The sequence below is a fragment of the Pelophylax lessonae genome (assembly GCF_965119305.1).
Source record: "Pelophylax lessonae genome assembly, chromosome: 1".
Lineage (NCBI taxonomy): Eukaryota > Metazoa > Chordata > Amphibia > Anura > Ranidae > Pelophylax > Pelophylax lessonae.
The window spans coordinates 410,465,795-410,490,389 of record NC_138768.1 but is presented as its reverse complement, the minus strand read 5'-3'; the positions used below and the strand labels follow the sequence as shown (position 1 = coordinate 410,490,389).

At 45.5% G+C, this 24,595-nt stretch overlaps 1 protein-coding gene across 1 annotated transcript in view; it reads right to left on the bottom strand.

The window, feature by feature from the left end:
• Positions 1-821: 821 nt before the first annotated feature.
• HAUS6 (HAUS augmin like complex subunit 6) overlaps positions 822-24,595 on the bottom strand; it is a 75,454-nt gene continuing 51,680 nt past the window's right edge. Inside the window, exons 13-17 of the mRNA XM_082243877.1 lie at positions 23,886-23,946; positions 16,902-17,078; positions 5,255-5,390; positions 3,593-4,609; positions 822-1,111 (exon numbers count right to left, since the gene is read on the bottom strand). Coding sequence (XP_082100003.1) covers positions 1,014-1,111; positions 3,593-4,609; positions 5,255-5,390; positions 16,902-17,078; positions 23,886-23,946 — 1,489 coding nt within the window. The 3' untranslated portion in view covers positions 822-1,013. The remainder of the gene's footprint in view (positions 1,112-3,592; positions 4,610-5,254; positions 5,391-16,901; positions 17,079-23,885; positions 23,947-24,595) is intronic.

Below are 24,595 nucleotides of genomic sequence, written 5' to 3'. Positions count from 1 at the left end.
ATCGTCTTACAGCATCCTCAAAGCAAACCTTTTCTTTGATTGGTCTTCTCCAGTATTCATTAAAAAATGCAGAGATTGCAATTGCCAAAGTCTGCAAACGTTTCTAGACACAGGGCTTATTTTAGGTTAAAAATCTCAACTCTCAGATTACAAGGATACTTAAAAAACTACCACATAATTTTGTACACCGTGCCAAGAGTGTGCCCTTGTCCACAGTTCGTGGCAAGTTAGGAAAGAAATGTAACATTTTAATGGACACAGGCAAAGAAAGCTAAATAATTCTTTGCATTTTCCAGTGAGTAAATGTTCTGTAGATTAGTGAATGTTAGTGAACTTAACTTTCATTATCTAGAGACTGACAAAAAAAAAAAAAAATACTTCATTAAAACATCAGCAACACGAAAGAAATAAATGTCAGAAACATTAAAGAGTGGCAAGATAAAATGGCAGAATGCAGATCTTCAAAATGCAACAAAAGTTTGTTTTATTGTCTATTTTCAATTTTAGTTGAGAAACTGAAAGGCAGACAAAAGAACCAGGCATTTAATACACTTGGGGGGGAGATGCACTCATACTGGATGTCTTTAAACAGAGGGGAAGTCACTGACTGGAGCTTAACAGAGAATGCTATAAGGCAGGGATCCTCAAACTACGGCCCTCCAGCTGTTGCGGAACTACACATCCCATGAGGCATTGTAAAACTCTGACATTCACAGACATGACTAGGCATGATGGGAATTGTAGTTCCTGAACTGGTGGGCCATAGTTTGAAGACCCCTGCTATAAGGCACGCTTTAAAACCATTGTATTCGCAAGTGCGAGCAAGAGAGGATGGTTTAATTACCTAAAAAGTGCATGTGTATCCAAATAAGTTAAGCTAAAGCAAAAAACAAAACAAAAAACACTATAAATTATATAATTAGCTGTTACACATACATATTGACGACATGTCATGGGTTAAGGATTTATTTACAAATTATGGATGCATTCAAATAAAAAAGGGTCTTCATATTTTACAGCATTATAAGTTGTCCCACTCCGTCATCCGTACTTTTCTGCAGGTCTGCCTCAGAATGTGTGTAATCAAAGGTCTGATTGATCTTTCCAGTGCCTGAAAAAAAAAAAAAAAAAAAAGCATATTTGCCACACTGATAAGATATGTTATTAAATGCACTTCTAGCAAGTTAAAGCGGACCTTCAGTCGTTTCTTATCTTTACAAGTACCTTACACAGTCCACTTCCTCCTTGTCTGGTGAAAAAAAAAAAAAACCTAGACTAATGACATGCACAGCTCTCTCGTGTGAGTTTGCCAGCAAGGGAGGAGGGGTAAGTCATAGAAGAGCCAGCCAATGAGCTGCAAAGCTGGAGCGGCCTGGATGAGGGTGAAGATAACAGGAGACTGCAGAGATCCATAAGGATCCATCAAGAGGAGAAAATGTGCAGGAAAGCAGAAGGTTGTGTGTGGGTGTGTGCCTCAAGAGTCTAAATTCAGGAAGTGAACAGGCTTCAGCTGCCCACAGTTAAAATGGCTGCAGCCAGGAGATTTCTACAGCATATTTGGCAAGTACAGAATCACAGTATATATAAAATATGCAAAGTGGTTGGAGGAAAATGTCTGACTGGCAAATAGGTTTTCATTACATATTATGTGAGCAGACTGCAGTTCCTCTTTAAGCAAGATTATACTTGTATAAAAATTCTGTGATTTTTTTTTTTTTAACCTCTACAGTCTATAACCAGAACTCCAAGTCACCAATACACAAAACTCCTACACCAGATCAAACATTTTTGAACAAGTATTTGTTTATAAAGGACAGTTTTTATTCTAACAGTTATAAGACTTGTGATAAAATGTATATAGGTAAAACTAAAAGGACAATTAGAAATCTTTATCAGAACACGACAAGTTAAAAATATACAGTATGACCTTCATGGAACAATTAAAGTGATTTTAAAGCTTCAAAATGTAGTTTTCCAAAGCAACGTCCTACTTACCTGCTGCACAGAGCAGCCCCAAACCTTATCTGGGGTTCCCCATCAGCACTCATGGCTCCTCATTCCTTCTGAGCCCAATTGATAAAAAGCCACTAAATTCAATAAATAGATGGCATACTAGTGCCAATATTGTCCTAATATTTTGGACTGTTTAGAGAATTTTTTTTTTTATTTGCCATAAGTTACCCCAGTGTTTCTCCCTTACACAGCCTGGGCCACATCCAGGGAGTGCATCTTCTTAGGATGTGAAGGGTGCAGACACAAGGCAGGACAATGTCCTCATTCAGGTGAAAAATCAGATAGTCTTCAGCAGGAAGGAGGGACGTGGACAGAGAAACCCAGCATGCATCTCAGTGTAAAAACCCCAAAGCTGCCAGCTCTGACGCACAGTGTGTGGAAGTGACGGCAACCAAAATGGCATCCTTCTGGGTAAGGGCAAGCAAAGGAATATCCCCAACGTTCTCAAACGGAGTATTCTGAAGAGTCAACAGAATTAGATTCAGGTTTAATGACGGCAATTGAGACTGCCCTGTAGTCTGTTGTGGTGCCAGAGGTCAAGAATATGAAGAGGCGCCCGCGAAAGAAATAGTTAGGGTAACACACTTTAAACCGCTTGCCGACCGACCACAGTAATATTACTGCAGCAGAGCAGCTCCCGTGACCAGTCACGCAGTACTATGTGACCGGAGTGAACGTGGTTTGGGCGGTGTGCGCGTGCCGCGCTCCCGCTGTGTTTAGACAGCGGGAGGCGGGCCGCGGGAGGAGAGGCAGCAATCCTCCCTTGTTTGTCCAGGAAACGGAGGCAGATCTTTTGAGACAGCCAGGGACAGAACCCCCCCCCTCCATTAACCCCTTTGATCACCCACAGGGTTAACCCCTGTCCTGCCAATGGCATTACTACAGTAACTGCATATTTTGAGCACTGATTACTGTAGTAATGTCACTGGTTCCCCCAAAAGTGTCAGGGTTCCGGTCTACCGCAATCCCACTAAAAATCACAGATCGCCGCAGTTACTAGTAAAAAAAAAAAAAAAAAAAAAAATCTTTCCCGTAGTTAGTAGACGCGATACCTTTTGCACAAACTAATCAAAATACTCTTGTTGCGATTGTTTTTACAAAAATATGTAGCAGAAAGCAAATTGGCCTAAATTGTTAAATTGATTTTTTTGGAATGTCCTATAGCAGAATATGGGGGGGGGGGGGGGGGGAATAAATCGCATAGGTGATCAAATACCACCAAAAGAAAGCTCTATTTCAGGGGAAAAAAGACGTAAATTTCGTTTGGGTACAGCGTCACACGACCGCGCAATTGTCCGTTAAAGTAACGCAGTGCCGAATCGCAAAATAGGGCCTGGTCAGGAAGGGGGGTAAAACCTTCCGGGGCTGAAGTGGTTAATGTTTTATTTGCTATAAATTAGACATTTGTTCTGCAGTTCCATGACCACTATAAATGCAGAAGGCAAAGACCGAAAACTTTAGGGGTGTGGCAATTGATAGAAAATATTTCAAATATTGTGTACTTTGTCCTACACAAACTAAAAACAGATATGTACAAAAATGTCTGCCGATCTCAGAGTACAGCTGCAATTAATTTTACCTTGTGATTCAAACACATCTGGGAAATCTTCTGTGGTCCTGGCACGTACATTATCTTCACATGGAGAAAAAGAGATGAGCTGTGGAAGTGACAGCTTTCTGTCTCTGGGTGATGGAGTGTTTAGATAGTTCAAATCCAATGTTAATCCTTTATCTAAGGGGCTGAACACACTGATAGGGTCTGTTGGAAGGCTGGATTCAGATTTTTGCTTAGCAACCCTGCTTAAAGGGGTGTGCTCTACAATATTTGTTTCCTCTGTTAAAGACGTAAAAAAGGTCCTTTTTAGTGCTTCATATCTAGTACGTATAGAATTTATGTCCATTTTACGCTCCATAGATTCCCAGCCACCCTCTCTACTATCTGAGAGGAGCTCACTACTTTCTACTCTGGTGCTGTACCTATCTCCATCTGGAGTCTGTACACTAGTTGTGCTGTTAAGACTCATATTCCCATCTCCTTCTGGGATCGTTTCTTGTAGTATGCCAAACTGGATCACATCGTGGCTCTCTGAACTGATGCTGAAGTCCATTGCTTTTGAAGAGTTCCATGAAAGGGTGGAATGTGCAGAAGCAGTTTCTTGACTAGGGGCAGGTATAATCATTGTGCTGTCTTTCAATTTATCACCTGGCTGGTCATCAAAAATAAAAGTATGATTCTGGTTTCCAACTGCAGACTGCAACAACTGTGCTCTCACATATTCCTTTAATGGAGTACATTTGTCTTGCTCAGACCATTTAATATCACTAGCCAAAGATGGTGTCACGTTCCGACTCAAGGCTGCTTTTTCATGAGTGTCTAGTTTTCCAGTGCTCAAAGACATCCTTTGATCTGGTGACTCATTATGCTCAGACAAATGAGAAGCAGACAGGAAGCAAGCCATGCTCAGGTCCACCAGGCTGCAGTGAGCAGACTCTTGCTCTACAGGAGATTCTACACATGGCTCCTCCACCGGACTGGATACATTGCAAAATTCTTCATTCTGGATGGCTTTTCGCCAGGATGTTCGAATATCTGAAACTGTACAACAAGAAACTTACTGTACAAATGTAAAGAATTTCACAGTCCCTCACCTGCATCCAGTAATATACAGTTAAGAAAAATCTATAAAAACACCTGTGCCAGGTGGAACATGAATTGGCCTGTCACTGTATAGCAGTTCATTTGTATTCAGGCAGCTGCTGAATATAATAGCTGCCAGTGGAGGTTACTCCATTCTCACAGTTTAACAAGATTAGCGAATCAACCAATTCTTTCCTTTTAGCACAAATCTATTGCTGGATATTCATTCAAATACAATATGAGCAATTGGAAGGAGTGCAACATGTTCTGGACCACCTCACAAAATATAGGCGTATAGTACCATTACAGTTTGGGAGTATTTACACATTACCCATAAGCAATGTTTCCAGGTAGTTTAGGTTAACCTTCAAAATCTAAGCGCTGGGTGACTATACAAAATGATGCATTTGGTAGATATTTATTGGCTTAAAAAATTGCCTTCATAAAGATATTCTGTTAAGTAAACAGTTGTAAAAATTTCTCAGATGCACATTTTTCAAGATATAGTATTGCATTATATACGTAGATTCATTTGAAGACTGAGGTCTTTACAGAAGTTTATTATGCATTAAACAAATCTAAAAAAAAAAAAAAAAAGCTTACTCAAATTCTCTGGAGTGCGAGGAATCTCTTTTCTAGATAAGAAAGGATCAGAGGACAGCATGCCAAGCAAATCATCAAGCTCCATTCCACGTCCCGATTGAGATTTTGGAGTTTCATCAACTATGTAATCAGCAACCTGAGAAAAAGGTCAATATTACAACCATTAAACAGGCATAACACACCACAAGTAGACCCGTGCACTCTTCAAAATGAGAGTCTTCTCCATCTTACTTTGTGCAATTAGAGGCGCAGATACCTTCTGCATGATCCCCCCTATTAATCTATCAGAGCCCTCGAAAGATGGACCACATTACCGTCTTACAAACTCTTACAAGTGGGGGGAACATGAGAACAGTCACTGAATGACAGAGCTTACACTGGGATTAGATCAAAGGCTCAGATGAAGGAAGTGATGGGCCAAGGGGTGCATGGTGCTGGGGTGAGCTTTCAACAGAACTAGTCCCTTGAATATGTAAGCCTGCCTTCTCTGAATTTGGAAAATATGAACTTAGAAGGAAATCTTTAAGCAAAATAGGACAATAAACTTGCAGCTTTGGTATACTGTAGAACCACTTTACCTCTGGAAGATTAACCCCCTTCATGACCAGGCCATTTTTTGCAATACAGCACTGTTTTATTTACATGACAAATTGTGCAGTTGTGCGACAGTACTCAAATAAAACCTGCCATTTCTTGCCACAAATAGAGCTCTCTCGTGGTATCTGATCACAACTGTTTCATTTTTTGCGCTACAAAACAAAGGCCAAACATTTGAGGGGGGGACAAACCACACACAGCACACGTGTCCAACTATGAAATTTTAATTTTTTTATTTTTTACTAGCAATGGCGGCGATCAGCACCTTTTAGTGCGATATTGGGGCTGACAGACTTTGCAGGAACCAGAGACCCTAATACAGTAATAACTGTACTAATGACACTGGCTAGGAAGGGGTTAGACATATAGGGTGATCAAAGGGTTAACTGTGCTTAGCAAGTGTTTTGGTGTACTGTTAGTTCTGAAGGGGGAAGGAATGGATTCTCTCCCTTAGTAAAAGCACCCGAGTCCTGCCTTGTTTACGTTGGCAGATCCCAGTTCTGTGTGTATTGCTAACATTCAGCGAGTGCTGGCAGATATCAAGTACCCAGCGCCCACAAATCGGCTTTCTGCTGTGAATTCACAGCAGAACCTTCGCACACTCTTCAGCCAAAAAGTGGAGATATAAATACATACATACATAACACACACACACACACGATTCTGCACAGGAGAGCCACCCTGCAGCAGTAAAACTGCTATGAGGCAGACAGCAAGTTGTAAAGAAAAGGAAAAAGAAAATTGGTCAACTTTCAAAGTATCCGTGCGCTTGCTCTAGATTTGTCAATTGCAATTTCTCAAAGTTCTTCTGGCTGTCAAAAAGCATGGCAGATCTAGAGGTGTCAAGATAGAAAGGAACACTGTATGAGCAAGTTTAGTTTTTGTTTTGTTTTGTTTTTTTGTACAAGTCATTATGTAATTTTGACTTACCTGTAAATTCATTACCTGTAAATTATACAACAACTTACAGGTCAAAGGCTAGTGGCTAAGTGTGTAACACTTCAGCCTAGCTCCGGCTCCCACTCCCACTTCGACCACCTAGGCAATCAGTAGCAGAAATTCTTCTCCCTCCCCACCTGCAGTGTTCTGGGACCCGGCTGTGAGCCGCATGATGTCAAAGCCAGGTGCACATCGTTAAGATCCTGGCGCCGAGGAAAGACAGCAGGTGAAACTTGTTGGGGTGAGCACACCTCTGGATCATGTGGCAGGCGAGTGGCTTTTTTTTTTTTCTTTAAGTCAGCAGCTACAGTTTTTGTATCTGCTGCGTTTCACAGGAGCCTGGAGCTCCTCTTCGTACTAAAGGAAAAAAAAGAAAAAGCTTTTCTACCCTATTTTGGATAGAGTAAAGGGTGGGTCAGTTTTTTTCCCCTTTGGTCACTCGTCTCCTGTTGGGGAGATTTCCCTTCACATTTTGTCCCATAACCAAAACAGGGAGAGAGGAAATGTGTACAAAGTGAGGGAAGCACTGGATGTCATCAGGGGCTCCCTTTGAAAGTTTTTTTTTTTTTTTCCCCCCTCTATTCCTGTTCTGGTTAAAAAAAAAAAAAAAAAAAGAAGAAGTGAGACTGGGTGGTAGGTGGCCGAGGGAAGGAGGACACATTTGCCAACATGACCACAGAGAGCAATAAAAACTTGATGCACTTGCATCCATGGTTAGCCTTTTGTTCAGGGGAAAATACCAATTTAAGCCTTTTGACAGATTGTTTGGGTTTCCCCTAGGGATAGACCAATATGCACTTTCCATTATATCGGTATCGGCCCCAGAACGGGCCGATATTGCCAAATTTTTGTGACGTCATTCTGCCTTCTTAGGCAGCCTCCCTAGTCTTCGACAGCCTCGCCTGGAGTCGGGTCTCGCGGGAGTATCACAGCCATACACCCACCCACAGCAGCCCGGTGCCAGCCAGTCACCTACATCCACAGGCCCTGTACCAGCCACCCACCACAGGGTGCCAGCCAGCCACCCACCCACCACAGGATGCCAGACAGCCAGCCATTAAGCATTAAACAAAAATGAACATGTTCAGTACCAGATTTGTGTCAAAAATGGTCTTATTTTTCAAAACTTTAAATGTACAAAATATCAGCCCATATTGGCCGATACCAATACTTTTGTAACCAAAATATCGGTATCAGGTCTATCCCTCGTTTCCCCACCACCAGAAAGCTTTCGCCCTTGTGGGAATTCGGATTGGTTTCTCTATAGGCTGTAGGTGTGACCAATTTCACAGAATGTCCATCTAGAGGGGGCAAGAGTATAACCTGGCCCACTGGAATTGATGCAGTCAGGAGGCCCAGCGCCGCCATAGCTGTCCGAACTGACACCCTGAGGTTCGTCTGCATCTGGGCCACTGCGGACTGGACTTTTACTACCTTTTCTTGAGGGAGAAAGACTTTGAAGTACCGAATCTATGGTGTACCCAAAAAACCAAATCTCTTACGATGCAGTCAAGCTGGACTTTACCAGGTTTAGAAGCCACCCCAAACTTTCGAGATGGGACCAAGTCTCCTGGAGATTTGCTAACATTTCTTTGGAGTCTATGAAAATCAGCAGGTTGTCTAGATAAAGGACAACAGAGATCCCCCTCAATCTCAGGGGCTCCAGAGCTTCTGCCATCACTTTTGTAAACACTCTGGGGGGGGACAGTCCGAAGGGGAGAGCCCTGAATTGAAGATGCCACGTTGATTCCCCTGGTGGATAGCTAGTGGGGAGAAACTTTTGGCAAGACTCGGCTATAGGGATTTATAATTAAGCATCCCTCAGATCCAGGGATATCATGAAGCATCCTGGGGATAAGCGCTTTGTTACAGAGCAGATAGTGTCCATCCGAAAAGGTTTGTACCGTATGATCCTAAACCTAAAGATGCTAAGCAGGTCTAGTCGATATTTGCCTGAGGGTTTCTTCACTAAGACGACGTGCGAGTAGAAACCCCAGCCTTCCAGAACCTTGGGGACCTGGATAACAACTCTGTTGCATCAGGTCCTGTAACAGACATCAGTGCAGAAGCTCTTTGTCCCTTGGAAGAGGGGTGACAAAGAACCTACTTGGGGGGAGTTTGAGAACTCCAGGTTATAACCCCAGGACACAATGTTTCGGATGAGAAGACTTTTAAACTTGCTCCCATTGGAGGAACAACCTCAACCTTCCTCCCACCGGGAGGGGAACGTCACTTGCTTTTGGAAGACTGATCCGGGGGCTTGAAGAGAACCCCGCCTCTTCCTTTGCCCTACTGTGAGGACCATCTAGACTTGGTCCCCATTTTTCTGGGACTGTGAAACAGCGTGAAAAATTTTCGTGATAGGCTGTTTTTTCTTAGAGGGAGAAGCTTTCTTCTTAGCAACTCTATCCAGGACTGATTCTAGATCTGGACAAAACAAAAAGGTCTCCAGAAAAGGGTAATCTGCACAACTTAATTCACCAGACCACGTTATTTAACCAAATTGCACACCTGGCTGAATTGACCAGAGCTGAGAATCTTGCCGACATTTTAATTGATTCTGCAGAGGCATCAGCCATGTATTTAACGGCCTCAAACAGTAGGAGGAAAATAAACACAAGGAAAAAAAAAAATAGAAAATGGTTATTTAACCAGGTAAAAAGACATACATCGGCTCTAATCATAATATGGTGTTAACATCTAGCTCTTCGTTTAAACCCTTGTTTAAACAAAGAGCTAGATGTTAACACCATATTATGATTAGAGCCGATGTATGTCTTTTTACCTTGTTAAATAACCATTTTCTATTTTTTTTTAATCTGATTTTATTTGTATGAGATTTTTTATTTTTTTTTTCCTTGTGTTTATTTTCTTATTGCCGCTTTAAGTATTGTGGTCCCACTGTCCAGCCCATTTATAATGGCCACTTTAAGTCCATCTGTATCCACCCAGCTTGAGTGCTGGCTTCCTATAAACCTTTTCAGCTCTTCTGTGTCATGCCACTGCACTTGAAAGGAGCGCGCACGCCCTGTGAGGCTACTGCGCATGCTCGGAAACGCGTTGTGCGTTTGGCTGCTGGATCTGTCCCGCTGGGCTCCCCTATCTGTTGGCGCCGGATGTACTGAGGAGCAGGGCACCCTTCTGAAGCCGACAGCCATCCTACCTAACGGTCTCTCGGCTCACCAGGTGTCTCCCTGAGGAACAGAACACCTTCCTGAAGCTGCTGGCCATCCTACTATCTGGTCTCTTGGCTCTCCAGACATCTCCCTCCTTCACCATCCCCTGCACCACCTCTTGGAGCTACTAACATCCAGCCGTGGACCCCTGTGTTCCTGCAGACCACCTAACAGATGAGCTATTTTATACTGTTTTAAATGTGAGCAGTTTTCCTGTACCTGCATTACCCTTTTAATTAAACTGATAACACTTAGAGGCGCTCTGCTTTTTGTTTTTATTTTCACTTTCAGAGCTGACTTCTCTCTGCAGCTGAGCTGGCCCTGAGTGTAATCTATTTCAGCCATCAACTACACCAGACTAATGACTATACATGAACTGCATACCCCTTGATGCTATATAGGTATGCGTGATGCGCCAACTCTTAACCTGCATTTCCCCCAGACAGTGGCTTTCTCCAGAATCGCTTCCCAGCCAGAGAGACTGGCATCTGTAGTGACTAATTTCCAAGTCACTTGAAGAAAGGATTTCCCTTTCTCCAGATTTCTTGTCAACCCCCCATTTAGACTGACATTCTCTGGGTACCAAAGACATGGATCGGTCCAGAGACTGAACTTTTCTGGTCCGGGCAGACCAAATGTTGTTCTGTAAGATATATCCCGGGTAACTATAGGCCGGTCAGCCCAACATCTGTAGTCTGCAAAATTTTGGAGGGGATGTTAAAGGACCACATACAAGACTTTAGTAATGAAAACGGTATTATAAGTAGTAATCAGCATGGATTCATGAAAAATCGTTCGTGCCAAACCAATCTATTAACCTTCTACGATGAAGTGAGCTGCCACCTAGATAAAGGTAAGCCTGTGGATGTGGTGTATCTGGACTTTGCAAAGGCCTTTGACACCGTTCCCCACAAACGCTTACTGTACAAACTAAGGAAGGTAGGTATGGACCATAAGGTGAGTACCTGGATAGAGAACTGGCTCCAGGGGAGAGTACAGAGGGTGGCGATTAATGGGGAGTACTCGGATTGGGCGGGTGTGGAAAGTGGGGTCCCCCAGGGTTCTGTCCTGGGACCAATCCTGTTTAATTTGTTCATAAATGATCTAGAGGAGGGGATATCGTGTACAATCTCAGTATTTGCAGATGATACTAAACTAGGCATGCCAATATCTTCTATGCAGGATGTGGAAACCTTGCAAGCAGACCTGAACAAAATAACGGGGTGGGCAACTACATGGCAGATGAGGTTTAATGTTGATAAATGTAAAGTAATGCACTTGGGGGGAGGAAAGCAAGCTACTCACTAGGGGGGGAACCTCTGGGTGAGTCTAGGATGGAAAAGGACTTGGGGGTACTGGTAGACAACAAGCTTGGCAGTGGCATGCAATGCCAAGCCGCCGCAAGCAAAGCCAACAGAATACTGGGATGTATAAAAAAGGGGATTCACTCCAGAAATAGAGATTATTCTCCCACTCTACAAGACTCTGGTCCGGCCACATCTGGAGTATGCTGTCCAGTTCTGGGCACTGGTCCTCAGGAAGGATGTGCTGGAACTGGAGAAAGTCCAGAGAAGGGCAACAAAAATAATTAGGGGAATGGAGGACATCAGCTATGAGGAAAGACTACAAGCACTGAACCTTTTCTCTCTGGAGAAAAGACGATTGAGGGGGGATATGATATCAATGTACAAATACTGTACTGGTGACCCGAGCATAAGGAACAAACTATTCAGAGAAAGGAGATACAATAAGACACGTGGCCACTCACTAAAACTAGAGGAAAGGCGGTTTAACCTTAAAGTGCGTAAGGGGTTCTTCACTGTAAGAGCGGTAAGGATGTGGAATTCTCTTCCACAAGCAGTCGTATCAGCAGGGAGCATTGATAGTTTCAAAAAACTATTAGATGGACACCTTAAAGACCACAACATACAGGGGTATACAATGTACGGTTAAAAGCAAACACACACACACGCATCATAGGTTGAACTGGATGGACTGTTGTCTTTTTTCAACCTCACTAACTACTATGTAAGGGTCTGGCATGGAATTGGGCATAGGGAATTGCCTCGAATGCGGACACCACCTTCTCCAATAACATGCAAAGACATACAGAAGGATAACTCAGCCTTACTATGGAACGAACCTGATTCCTTCAGGTCTATGACCTTTCTTGCTGGCAAGGATATATTTGCCTGTGCCGTGTCCAAAAGACGACCCAGATATTCCAGACGCTGGACCGGCTGTAATGCTGACTTGACCAAGTTCAGTAGCCAGCCCAGATGTTCTAGGAACTGTACTGTCTGGAGGAAATTTCGGCTTAGAGCCGAAGCATCTATTCGTAATAGATCGTCCAGATATCCTATAATAGACATCCCTCTGGACCTTAAAAACAGCCAATACTGGAGCTAGGACCTTTGTGAAAACTTAGAGCTGTGGCTAACCTGAAGGGCAGGGCCACAAACTGAAAATTACGGTGCTCTATTGCAAAGCGAAGGAACCTTTGATGAGCCTGGAATACAGGCACATGAAGATATGCATCCTTGATGTCTATGGATGCTAGATTTTGCTCTCCCTGCAGGGAGGCTACTACTGAACTAATTGACTCCATTTAAAGTACGAACGTTCAGAAAATGGTTTAATGCTTTGAGATCCAGAATAGGTCTCGCATCTCCATTTGGTTTGGGGACTACAAACAGGTTTGAGTAAAAAACCTTGAACTTTGTCCTCCAGAACTTCTATTATCATTTTTTGAGCCTTCGGCTGGTCCAATGCCAGAAACTGGGGATACGGGAACACCCTAAATTCCAGTTTGTACACTTGTGAAATGGTGGCGATAACCCAGTTGTCTTGAATCGATTCCACCCAAACCTTTGAGAAGGAGAACTGTCGCAGCCTTCCCCTTCACCCACATGAGTGGGAGCGCCTCTTCACAGGCTTAGTAGAGGATTTGGCTGATCTCTGGGTCCAGGGCTTTTTCTGAACCTGCCCTGAAGGCTTGGTTCCAGATGCAGATGGTCGAGACTATCGCCACTGTCTGGAAGTAGAAGCACTGGTATTCTGAGTACTGGTGATTTTAAAAGGACGCTTGCTCTTGCTTTTTACGGGCAGCAACGTTAAAAAAGCAAAAAGGAGTTGACCACTCTTTTTGCCTGCCACTTGGACTGATCTTCTGCCCTACTTTAGTACACAGGGGTATTGCGTATGTGAGCGGCTTCAGAATAGTGTTCCGAGTAGAGAAATTCAGTTTTCGGTTTTCTGTTTTCCCAGAGCAAGGTCTGGAGTCCAGAGACTTCAAAGATTTAGGTGGGAAAAGCCTTTGACCCCTGTCCCCATTCTTTGCAAACAGAGGCCCTAAGCTTGATGGCCCTTCCTGCTGCCTGGACCAATACTTTGGCTGTGCTGACCATATCGCTGCCTGTAATAAAAAGGACTTTATGGACCACATTTCTGCCTGCTACCTGGACCAACGCTTTGGCTGTGCTGACAGTATTTCTGCCTGGACGATTGCTTTTGCTGACCACATCCCTGCCTCCTACCTGGATGCTCTCCTCTGTGGACCACTGCACTAGTAAAACCACAGGTAATCTTTTGTTTACCCTCTGCTCGGCATAATGTATTTTGGGGTGTGATTGGTAGGTACATGGTACGAGTAAGAAATATGAAGGGTCTTCAAAAATGCAATAGGGTGTCAGGAAATTAGATGCGTAATTTATGCTCCTAGAAAGCCTGGAGGTGCTACTTGGATGTTGGGCCTCTGTATATGGCAAGGCTGTGTAAAAGTCTCACACGTGGTATCGCTATACTCCTGAGGAACAGCAGAATATATATACACACACATATATATATATATATATATATATATATATATATATATATATATATATATATATATATATATATATATATATATATATATATATATATATATATATATATATATATATATACATACATACACACACACATATACATATATACACACACACATATACATATACACATATACATATACATATATACACACACACACACATACTCTACGTGTTAGAAATTACTTTAAAAAAAAAAAATGTATAAAAAAAAAAAAAAAGAAAAGTGCACCGACGACCAGGTGGCTGCCTTGCAAACCTACTTCACTGATGCTTGATGGCGGAAGCCCAGGAGACACCAAGCACCCTAGTAGAGTGCTACTTGACAGGGAAAGGAGGAACCCGATAGGCCTGAGCCACAGTCTGGTTCTGTCTGATCCATCTGAAAATGATCGCAGAAGAAGCGGACAACCCTTTGTGAGGTCCATCCATGAGCACAAATAGAGTGACTTCCTAAAAGACTCCGTAGCTGCCAGGTACACCCCCAATTGCCTGGACCCCATCAAACACAGGGAAGGCAAACACAATGTTCATTCAAATGACAGTCAAAGACCACCTTAAGGAGGAATGACGGACAGGGGCGAAGCACCACCTTAGCCTTGTGAATCCCCAAGAAAGTGGACAGGATGACCTTCTGCTAAATAGAAGCTGAATTGCCTCCTGCAATGTCTGGAGTTGGCCGAGTCCAGAGTCAGACCCCAGACCGTCCAGTTTTGGTGGACAGAACTAAAGCAAACTCCTGAAGGCTCAGTTTACAGTTATACATCAGAGCAGTCGGAGACTCCGCTCGCAGAGGAAGATCGTCCAAGTACCCTAGTACCGCGATCCCCTGCTGACTCAACCAATGCCAGCACTGGGGCCAAAACTTTTCTGAAGACCCGAGGAGCAGAGGCGAGACAAAAAGGTCCACGCCACAAACTGATAATGCTCCTTGCCCACGGCAAAAAGGAGAAAGTATTGGGGACCGCCACATATTAGAATGTGCAGGTAGGCATCCTTGATAGTCGATAGAGGCGAGAAGAAATCCCCTTGACGTAGGGATGCCACTACCGTGAGAATGGACTGCACGCGAACTTCTGTGCTTGCACAAGCAGTTTAGCGCCTTGAGGTCCAGAACTGGATGTACCTTGCCTTCCTTGCTGGGAACTGTAAAGAAGTTTGAGTAAAAACCCCTGAAAACGTTCTGAAATCTGATCACCCCTCGAAGGTTCAAGTCTTGCACTCCGGGTGCGTGGACGCAGACCCAGTAGGGTCGCTATGAACTTAAGTTCACCCGGAAAACATAGCGCTCAGGGGAGGCCGCCAACTGTTATCCCGCAAAGGGATGACAACCAAGAGCCCAGGAGTAGATCACCTACTGGACCTGGCAAAAAAACCAGGGGGGTGGGGGTGGTACTGGTCACCCTCGGAGTGCTCCACACAGTGCATAATAGGAATAGCCCCCTTAAAAATGTGCCGCCCGTTGTGACGCGGACGCGCAGGCAGGGTACTCCAATGGTCCCACAGCACTAAAAAGGGGCAGGTGCCCCACACATTAATGTGGCGGCAAGGCTATTAAAAAAAAACAAAAAAAAAAACCGCACCAACAGCCACACCCCTTCCAAGGGAGGCGCCAAGCTGACCACATGGCCAAGCAGGTCGCGACCTAAGTTTTTGTGGCAGTCGTCAGGCACAAGTGCATGGACCCCCAGCTCGACAGATGCCAAAAGGAAGAGTGGGGACTTCAGCTAAATGCAGCGAGGCGTCCGACTCAGCTTTATGGCCTAGTAGGCAGCGGCCTAAATATGTTTGCGGTTGCTTTGATGCGAGCCCCTGCGGAGCCAACCACCCAGGGACAGCAGCGGGGAGGGCGGATGACCAAACGGGAGGCAGTGGTTTCAGCCACCCTTAAAGGGGCCACCTCAAGTAGTTTCCGACTAGAAGGCCGCAAACCCGCGGCCTAAATTTTTGACTGGATCCAGCCGCATGAGGCTTGTACCCGCTGATGCTAAACTATCCGCTCCCCCAGCCTAACAACCGCTGCAGGGAGACCAGAGGACATCCCTGCCACAGTCGCCAACCCCCAGGGTGGCAGGGAACCCCCCCATTGCACACCATGAAAACCCCAGTTAATAGCAAGTTTTTTTTTTCTCTTTAAAATTTTTTGCTCTTTTTTCGCTTAGAAAGCAAAAAAGAAAAACCCAGTGGTGATTAAATACCCCAAAAAGAAAGTTCTGCTTGTAACCAAACAAAAATCATAATTTTTGTCACACAATGTAGCAAGGCATGAGTAATTGTCATTGAAAGCTGAAAATTGGTCTGGGCAGGAAGGGGGTATAAGTGCCCTGTATTGAAGTGGTTAATTTGAAAGTCCCTAAATCTGCCAATACATTTACCACTACACTTCCAAGACTGACAATGTGCTGTCTACTGTGCCTCCTTTTCTTCCAGAGTTGTGTCTCACTAATACAGGAGGTGGGTCACTGGCCAGATCACCAGGTGAAACAGGGGGGGGGGGGGGGCAAATAAAAATAACTAGATGTGATGGCTGCATCAGTTGATTGGCAAGCTGTAATTGAATACATTTTTGGTTTTGGAGTTTAATATCGCTTTAAGCCACATTTACCTGATCATCACTTGTAGAGGTTATGAGTTTGAGTTTTGGGACAGAAGACGACTGAAACCTCACAGGTGTAAGGTTCTTCAGGTCTGTAAAATCACAATACAAAACCTAATGCCCGAAGAGCTCATACAAAGCTGGCCCTGCACCATCCAATGGGACCTGGCTATAGAACTCCCAAGTCACAAGTTTAGGAAGAAAAATGTAACGGAAAAAAAAAAAATAAACATACATCTTCCTAGGACTCCATCAATAAATTGAGGAATTCTGGGAGGAGAAAGGGTACACTAGGCAACAATTGTGTTTGCCAGTGTTTGTACTGTAGGCAACAGTATAACCCAACAGTCTCTCCATTCCTGTGTCCCTAAATAGGCAAGAAAAATGTTTAGCAAGTGATTAACTGCTTGTGTGCACACCAACACCTTGCAGTGTATTTAGTAGAAAAAAAAAAAAAAAAGTCCACAAACCTGCTGTGCAAGTTGCAGGCGTGCTGCACTCATGGCATCCTGTTTACAAGGTGTTGGAGTATGTGGCAGTTTGCTACTTGGTGTAGGTTTCCAAGTCACATCAGGCCTTCTCTTATGCAAAGAACTTGGTGTCCTTTGCAAAAACCTCTCCTTAATGGCAGATGGTGTTCGAAAGTCCTAAAGGTGGAACCAAAAAAAAAAAAAGTTTCCACAATTAGTGGTGGGACCATTTCATCACTTATATGCAAACATACATAAATAACCATATTAAAAACAAATAACCATATTAAAAACAAAAAAAAAAACAAATCAAGGTATAAGTCAGCAAGCACATGTGCATTTCACAAGCCAAAGATTTGTCAGCGATGGAAAACACTCAAATTGGTAGCGCAATTGTTTAAATTGGTTGTAAAAGGATTTTTTTGTTTACCCTAATGCATGCTCTGCATTCAGGAAGATAAAAAAAATGGATTTTTGACCTCCTGTAAAATCCATTTCTCTGGTGTTCATTGACAAAACACAGCTCCTGATCTTCTTAACCATTGGGTTATATTGCCCCCTACAAGAGTGGGACACTAAGCAGAATAAAAATCTGGCTATGCCTATGGGCAGTCCCAGGGGTTATACTCCCTCTCTGCTACAGGTACTCAGTTTTGTTACAAGCAGTGTCAGAAAAAAAACAACTCCACAGAGAGGTGGATGATGTGTCCGTCAAACATCCGAGAAATGGTTTTTACAGTCAAAAATACCATTTTCTCTTTCGTTCATTGACTAACTCAGCTCCTGATCTTCTTAACCATTGGGACGTCCCTAAGCAATGGTAACATGAGGGGTGGGAAAAGCAAAAAATTCAAGGCTAAACCGTAGCCAACATAAGCTCAACCAAAAGAACAACAGGAGCCCACCTGAAAAAAACAATACACTCTCAAAGAGGACCAGGTCCTCTTAAATAGCGGGCTGCAAAACCTTGCGGCCAAAAGAAGCATCCGCAGATGCCACCACTTCACAGAAATTTGTGAAAGTGTGCATAGACGACCAGGTGGCCGCCTTGCAAACCTGACAGACAGACTTGACAGGGAAAGGAGGAACCTTACCTCTGATGGTATAGGCCTGAATCACCGTCTGTCTGATCCATCTGTAAATGGTCGCAGAGGTAGAGGACAACCCTTTCAGAGTTCCATCCGTAAGCACAAAGTCTGATTTCCTCAAAAGACTTTGTAGCTGCCAGGTACACCCTAAATGCCCAAACCACAGCCAAAACATGCAAGGCAATTTCCCGTAGGCCTGGGAAACAGGGAGGGCAACACAAGGTCTTCATTCAAAAGGAAATCAGACAACCTTTGGAAGGAACGACTGACAAGGCCGAAGAACCACCTTCTCTGGGAATCACCAAAGTAAAGTGAACGACAGGATATCGCAGCCACCAAAAAAAGCTACCTTCTGAGACAGAGTAAGCAAGGCAATCTCCCGACGATTCTCAAAAGGAGACTTCTGGAGGACCGAAAGCCCCAAAGTGAGGTCCCAAGGCAGCAATGGAGACCGGACTGGAGGAACCAAATGTCAAACACCCTGAAGAAAGGTACGCACCAGGGAGTGTCTGGCCAAGGGTCGTTGGAAGAAGACCACAAAAGCCGACACCTGGCCCTTGATGGTACTCAAGGCCAATTTCTGTTCAACCCCCCCGTTGAAGGAAAGTCAAGATCCGAGCCACCGAAAAGGAAGGATGAACCCCAGGAGACTCTCACCACACAACGTACGTCTTCCATGCATGATGGTAGATCTTCCTAGAAGTAGATTTCCTAGCTTTTAACAGCGTTGGAATCACCAACTCAGACAAACCTTTATCCATCAGCACCTGGAGTTCAACAGCCCAACTGTCAAAGCCAGAGACTAAAGCAGGATGGAAGATTAGTCCTTGGGACAGCAGATCCTCCCTGAGAGGAAGCTTCTAAGAACGTCAGCAACCAGCCGCACCAGATCAGTGTACCTGGCCCGGCGAGGCCAGTCCGGGGACACTAGGATGACCGGAATCCCTTCTGCCTCGATCCTGTGTAGAAGTCTTTGCAGAAACTTGAGTTGGGGAAAGCATAAATTAGATACTAACCCTACAGGGCCACCAGCGCGTCTATGGCATCCACCAGAGGATCCCGTGACCGTGCCACAAACCTCTGCAATTTTCTGTTGAGCCGAGACGCCAAAAGATCATCTCAGGGATGCCCCACCAGAGACACAGCTGATAAAACACCTCTGGATGAAGAGACAATTCCCCCTGGTCCAACTCCTGCTGACTGAGGTAATCCTCTTGCCAGTTTTCCACTCAGGGAATGTGTACGATGGAAAGGGCTGGAACAAAGAACGTTCTGCCCACCTGAGAATGGCGGCTACCTCCAGAGCCGCCAGGACACTTCTTGTGCCCCCTTGGTGATTGACAAACCACGGCCATGACACTGTCTGATGGCATGTGCACTAGACATCCTTGGAGACCATCCTGCCAATGTTTCAGGCACAGTCTGATCATTCGGCGCTCCAGGACATGGATCGGTTGTCTGGACTCTACCAGATTCCAGAACCCCTGAGCAGAATTTTGAGAACGCCTCCCCACCCAGACAGGCTGGCATCTGTCCAATACAGGGGCGGGAGAACGAAGCCACCAGATCAGGGACCCTTGTGTACGCCAGCTCAGCTGGATTTAGTTGTCCAGAGACTGCAGACTCTGTCTTATTTGATCAGAATCTCTCTTTGCAGGGACCTTGTATGGAACTTTGCAAACGGAACCGCCTCAAAAAGGTAGACGCCTCAAAAAGGAAGGAGTACTCTTGCTAAGGCAGAGTCCAGAGCCAGACCCAGATAGTCTAGCTTAGTGGAAGGAACCAAGGTAGATTTCTGAAGATTCAGAATCCAGCGGAACTCCTTCAGGGTCTGTATGGTGATCTTCAGGTTTTCCACCAGCGCAGTAGGAGACTCTGCTCGCAGAAGATGGTCCAAGTAGCCCAGGACTGCGATCCCCCGCTGAGGTAACAATGCTAGCACCGGGGCAAACATTTGTGAAGACCCCAGTAGCGGGGGAGAGACCAAAGGATAACGCCACAAACTGATAAATGCTACTCCCATAGCAAAGCGAAGGAAGCGCTGGTGACCAACACATATTGGAATAAAAAAGGTAAGTGTCCTTGATGTTGGTGACAAAAAAAATCCCCGATGCATGGAAGCCACCACAGTGTAAATGGACTCCATTCCTAACTTCTGCACCTGCACAAAGCAGCTCAGTGTCTTGAAGTCCAGAATTGGGATGCGCCTTGCCTTACTTCCTGGGGACTAAACCGGTTTGGGTAAAACCCCTGAAAATGTTCTTAAGTCGGAACAGGAACAATCACCCTTTGAAGTAAAAGGTCTTGCGCCGCCCTAAAGAGCCTGTAAGCGGACCCGGGACAGTCGCACGTTGGAAGGTAAGAACCTTTTAAGAATGAAACTCGATCTTGTAGCCGGACCATATGACCTTGTGTACCCACTTGTCTACAAGGGTACTTTCACTTGGTAGCCTGCGGAAGAAAGGTACTCTTTCCTCCTGTGAGACCTTTAATGTTGTCATCCATGGTAGCAACAGGCGATCGCCTTAAAAAGGGAAGTTCAGTCAAGGCCTTTTTCGAAGTCTGGTCAGCAGACCAGCATTTGAGCCAAAAGACGCACCGAAGGACCACTGCCAAAACAGAGGCAAGCCATCAGTGGAGCCACATCCAAAAGAGGCATCACAGATAAATTGCAGCCCCTGGACCAGCTGGTCCGCCAGCTCCGCAAAGGCAGAAGGGAGCCGCTTTCCCCTCGAGGTCACAGCGCAAAAGCTTTGCCCATTCAGTCAGAGTCTGCGACACCAGGGCAATGGTGAATATCTGCCTCAGTGCCAAACCAGCCAGGGTGATCATATTGCAGGCCACAGCCTCCGCCTTCCTGTCACCTGGGTCCTTAAAGGCCGGGGACTCAACTGGATTCATGCCTTGTTTAATCTGGAAACAGGAGGGTCCACCACCGGAAGAGTTCATTCAGAAGGGACTCCATAGGAGTATCGCCTAGCAAAACGCTTAGGGGCCCCAAGGGGACGCTTTGGTCGTCCCCACTCTTTAGTGACAATGCTGTCAAATTAGGAGAGGAAGGGAACACCTTTGACGCTCTGGATGGCTTGTGAATGACAAAAAGGGAACCAGCGCCTTTTCGTGCGGGGTTGTAGAAGTGGAGGAATCCTCCTCACTGAGGATTCAAGGCGTGTGGTCGCAGACCCAGCAGGGTGACCCACGTCCGCTGCGGCCAAATCAGATTAAGGATCGGATAAGGCAGATGAGGCAGGTGAAGACTGGGGGTGCTTCTCGCCAGCCCATCACCCAAAAGCCACCTCCACCCAGAACACAAAGGACTCCAGGACCGTCAGCAGTGCATTGATGGCTGGTGGGGACCCAGAGGACCCCGCAGCCTCAGGAGGTTCAGGTGGGGAGATGTGCGCCAAAGACTCAGTCACCAGAGGGACCCCACAAAAAAGGTATAAAACACTGGTAAGGGACAACCCTCAACGCTCTGGCAGCACCACCCGGTTGCTAGTCAGACAGCACCAATCAATCCTCAATAGAGAAGGAGAGGACCCCACCAGACTCCCCAACCCACAGAAACCAGGCACTGCAGCCACCAGGAGAATCTGCACGAGCGGCGATCAGGAAATTAAAGCATCCAGGAGTTAGCATCAAGGGATGAGAAGGGGCTCACACCGCCTAAAAAGCCGCCCAGAAGGCTCCACAGACATGGCCGCCGCTGTTTTCTATGGCAAATCATCGCAAAATGGCTACCGGACTACACAAACACAGCCGTGGATTGCAGCACATGGCTACAACAAAATGGTGGCACCACGAGACTCCCAGGTACCCAGGAGGAATCTCTAGGCCTTAAGGACAGGCCCAGGCAGGTACAGCCGCCCCCACACAGCAAATTGTCCGGTCATCGCCGGCGGAACACCCCCCCACATAGCACCCGACACCCACCCCAGGAGGCGGACTAGAGCACACGCATAGCCCCAGCGTGGGGGGGGGGGGGGGACAGATGGAGGTGCCTGACGGGAAGGAGGGGAAACACAGTGGTCTGACCATCCCATGGGGGGGGCACAGATACTCACCATACCAGAAACAAGGCGGGCACAGCTCCAGACAGAACCCCTCGCCATCAAAATGGGGGGCTGTCGGCCAGGAGGAATGCTGCACCTTGGGACATAGCCCAGTTGTATGCGCCTTTGCAAAGCATTTAACTTGCAGGTTAGCCTACTTCCAGTGGGGCTATGTCACCCCAGAGCTGAGATCGGTGTGCGCTGGCCAGACTGGGGTGACCACTGGATCTAGATTATCCAGCCCGTCGCCTTGTCTGGCAGTTGATTATAGATCTTACAGGGGAAAAAAAAAAAATGGGAAGAAAAAAATTGTCAGGACGAAAGATTCCAGCAAGGAACTAGGTCCTTACTCCTGACTAGGCAGAAAAAAAAACTGCGTACCTATAGCAGAGGAGTACACCCCCCTAGGACTGCCCATAGGCGTAGCCAGACTTTCTGCCTAGTGTCCTACTCCTATAGGGGGCAGTATAACCCAATGGGAGCTGTGTCCGTCAATGAACAAAAGAAAAACCCTTTTGCATGGAGTAGTCGCCCCCTTTTTATACAATGCTCAAAAAAATGTAAACACGTTTTAATCAAGTCTAACTCCTGTGATATTGATCCCAGATTGTTTTTGTGGATTTAAATTAGGGATGGGAGAAGGGAAGAGTGGGATACTCCAACTTGAACTATTCACAGTAGATGAGCACTCCTGTCTGAGCATGCAGCCAGGCTGCAGATTCACCTTGCCACTTAGATGAATTTAGGATTAAGTCTCTATGCAGATGACCCGTTAGGATGAATAATCTTTAGGATACACTCCTAGTACCCCCTTTCACTCCACCTGTTGACACCCGTCCTCTGACTATCCTACTCCAGGGTGGCCCCCCTCAGGTCTGGCCCCTAGGCACGATACCCTGTCTTGACTAAACTGTTTTGAGAGTCTCCAGTGTCTCTACCCCCTTAAGTCAGCTCTCATGGACCTCTGCGTTCAGCTCCTTCCTTCTGGTTTCCAGATCGACTGCCGGTGGCCGCGTACCACTCCTACAGAGGAGGCAGCAGCCGCCACCCTCCCTCCAGGACTCTGCTCACCAGCCAAAGACCTCGCAGCACATGTGCTCCTGGCTTTTATACCACACCCCACAATGCACTGAGACAATCAGTCTGTGCCAATCACTGCGGCTGTATCAAAGCCTGTGTGTACCCATTGGTCAGATTGCCTCCACTCTCCCAATATGCCTCCCTATTGGTCCCCTAGTCCAGATGAATCAGACACTAAACACTATGAGCAGACACAACTCACAGATCCTGCTCTCTGGTAGGCAGAAAGCCATATAGATTTGTCTGTTGCTGCTCGGATAGGCAGACAGAGCCAAAAACTATACTCACTAGCACCTACCTAGGAGGGTGCTACATAATTTTTGTTCAACCAGCAGGTTAAACCAAAGAAAATGACCCGATTCTCCCATCCACAGACAGATGAGGAAAACAGCGTCTGCTGTGCATTGTGTTCTGACTGCAGGGGAGACTTCCTCCGACATCAGAAAACATCGATCAGCGTATCGACTATAGCCTGGGGGACTAATTGACTGGGAAATACCCAAACAAGCTAGTTGTACACACATGGATCAGTAGATCAACTTCTGTACAGAGTGTCCATACATAGATTGAAATACAGCCAGCCCTTGCTGAACCAGCCGAATTTTGATCTATGTATGGTCGGCCTTTGGCACAGCACCTAGTCAATATATTAAAGAACAAGCAAAGCAAAAGAAGCCGTCAAGGGAAATCTACTAAGAAAGGGGTACAGTTTTAACATATAGAAGGAACAGTTAACATATAGAAGTACTCCATTAACGTCTTACCATCTCATTTAAGGACATTCTTCGACGAGTAGGAGTCATTTTCTGACTTGGTAGTGACTTTCTGTAACAAAATCATATTTAAGAAATTGACAGTTCAAGAAAGAAAAATAAAAAACCCACACACCTCATGTTACTTGATTTTGCTGCTCCTTAACTAAAGCCTCTCAACCAGTAGGGAAACTACATTTCAGAAACTGCGCAAGATACAGGATTCTGTAACCCCCCTCCCGCCGCCTTCCGTGACTTTGCTCGGGGCTCCCGCCCCACCGGGAGCCCCGAGCACCCGGCCGGCACGTCCACCGGCTGGATGGAGTCCCGATCAAAGCGGGAACGGCTTTGATCGGGTCTCCGATGAAGTAACCCAGAGGCGGCGTCCATGACGTCACTTCCAGGTTACTGTGCTGCAAATTTAACCACTTTAATACAGAGCACTTCCCTCCCTTACTGCCCAGGCCAATTTTCCCCTTTTAGCGCTGTTGCATTTTGAATGACAATTGCGCGGTCATGCAACACTGTACCTACACCAAATTTATGTCATTTTCCCCCCACAAATAGAGCTTTCTTTTGTTGGTATTTGATCACCTGTGGGTTTTTTCCTTTTTGCTAAATAAAAAAAGACCGAAAAGTTTGAAAAAAAAAAAAAAAAGTTTTGTTTATGTTATACAATTTTGTAAATAAGTTTTTTTCCTGCACTGATGAGCACTGATGAG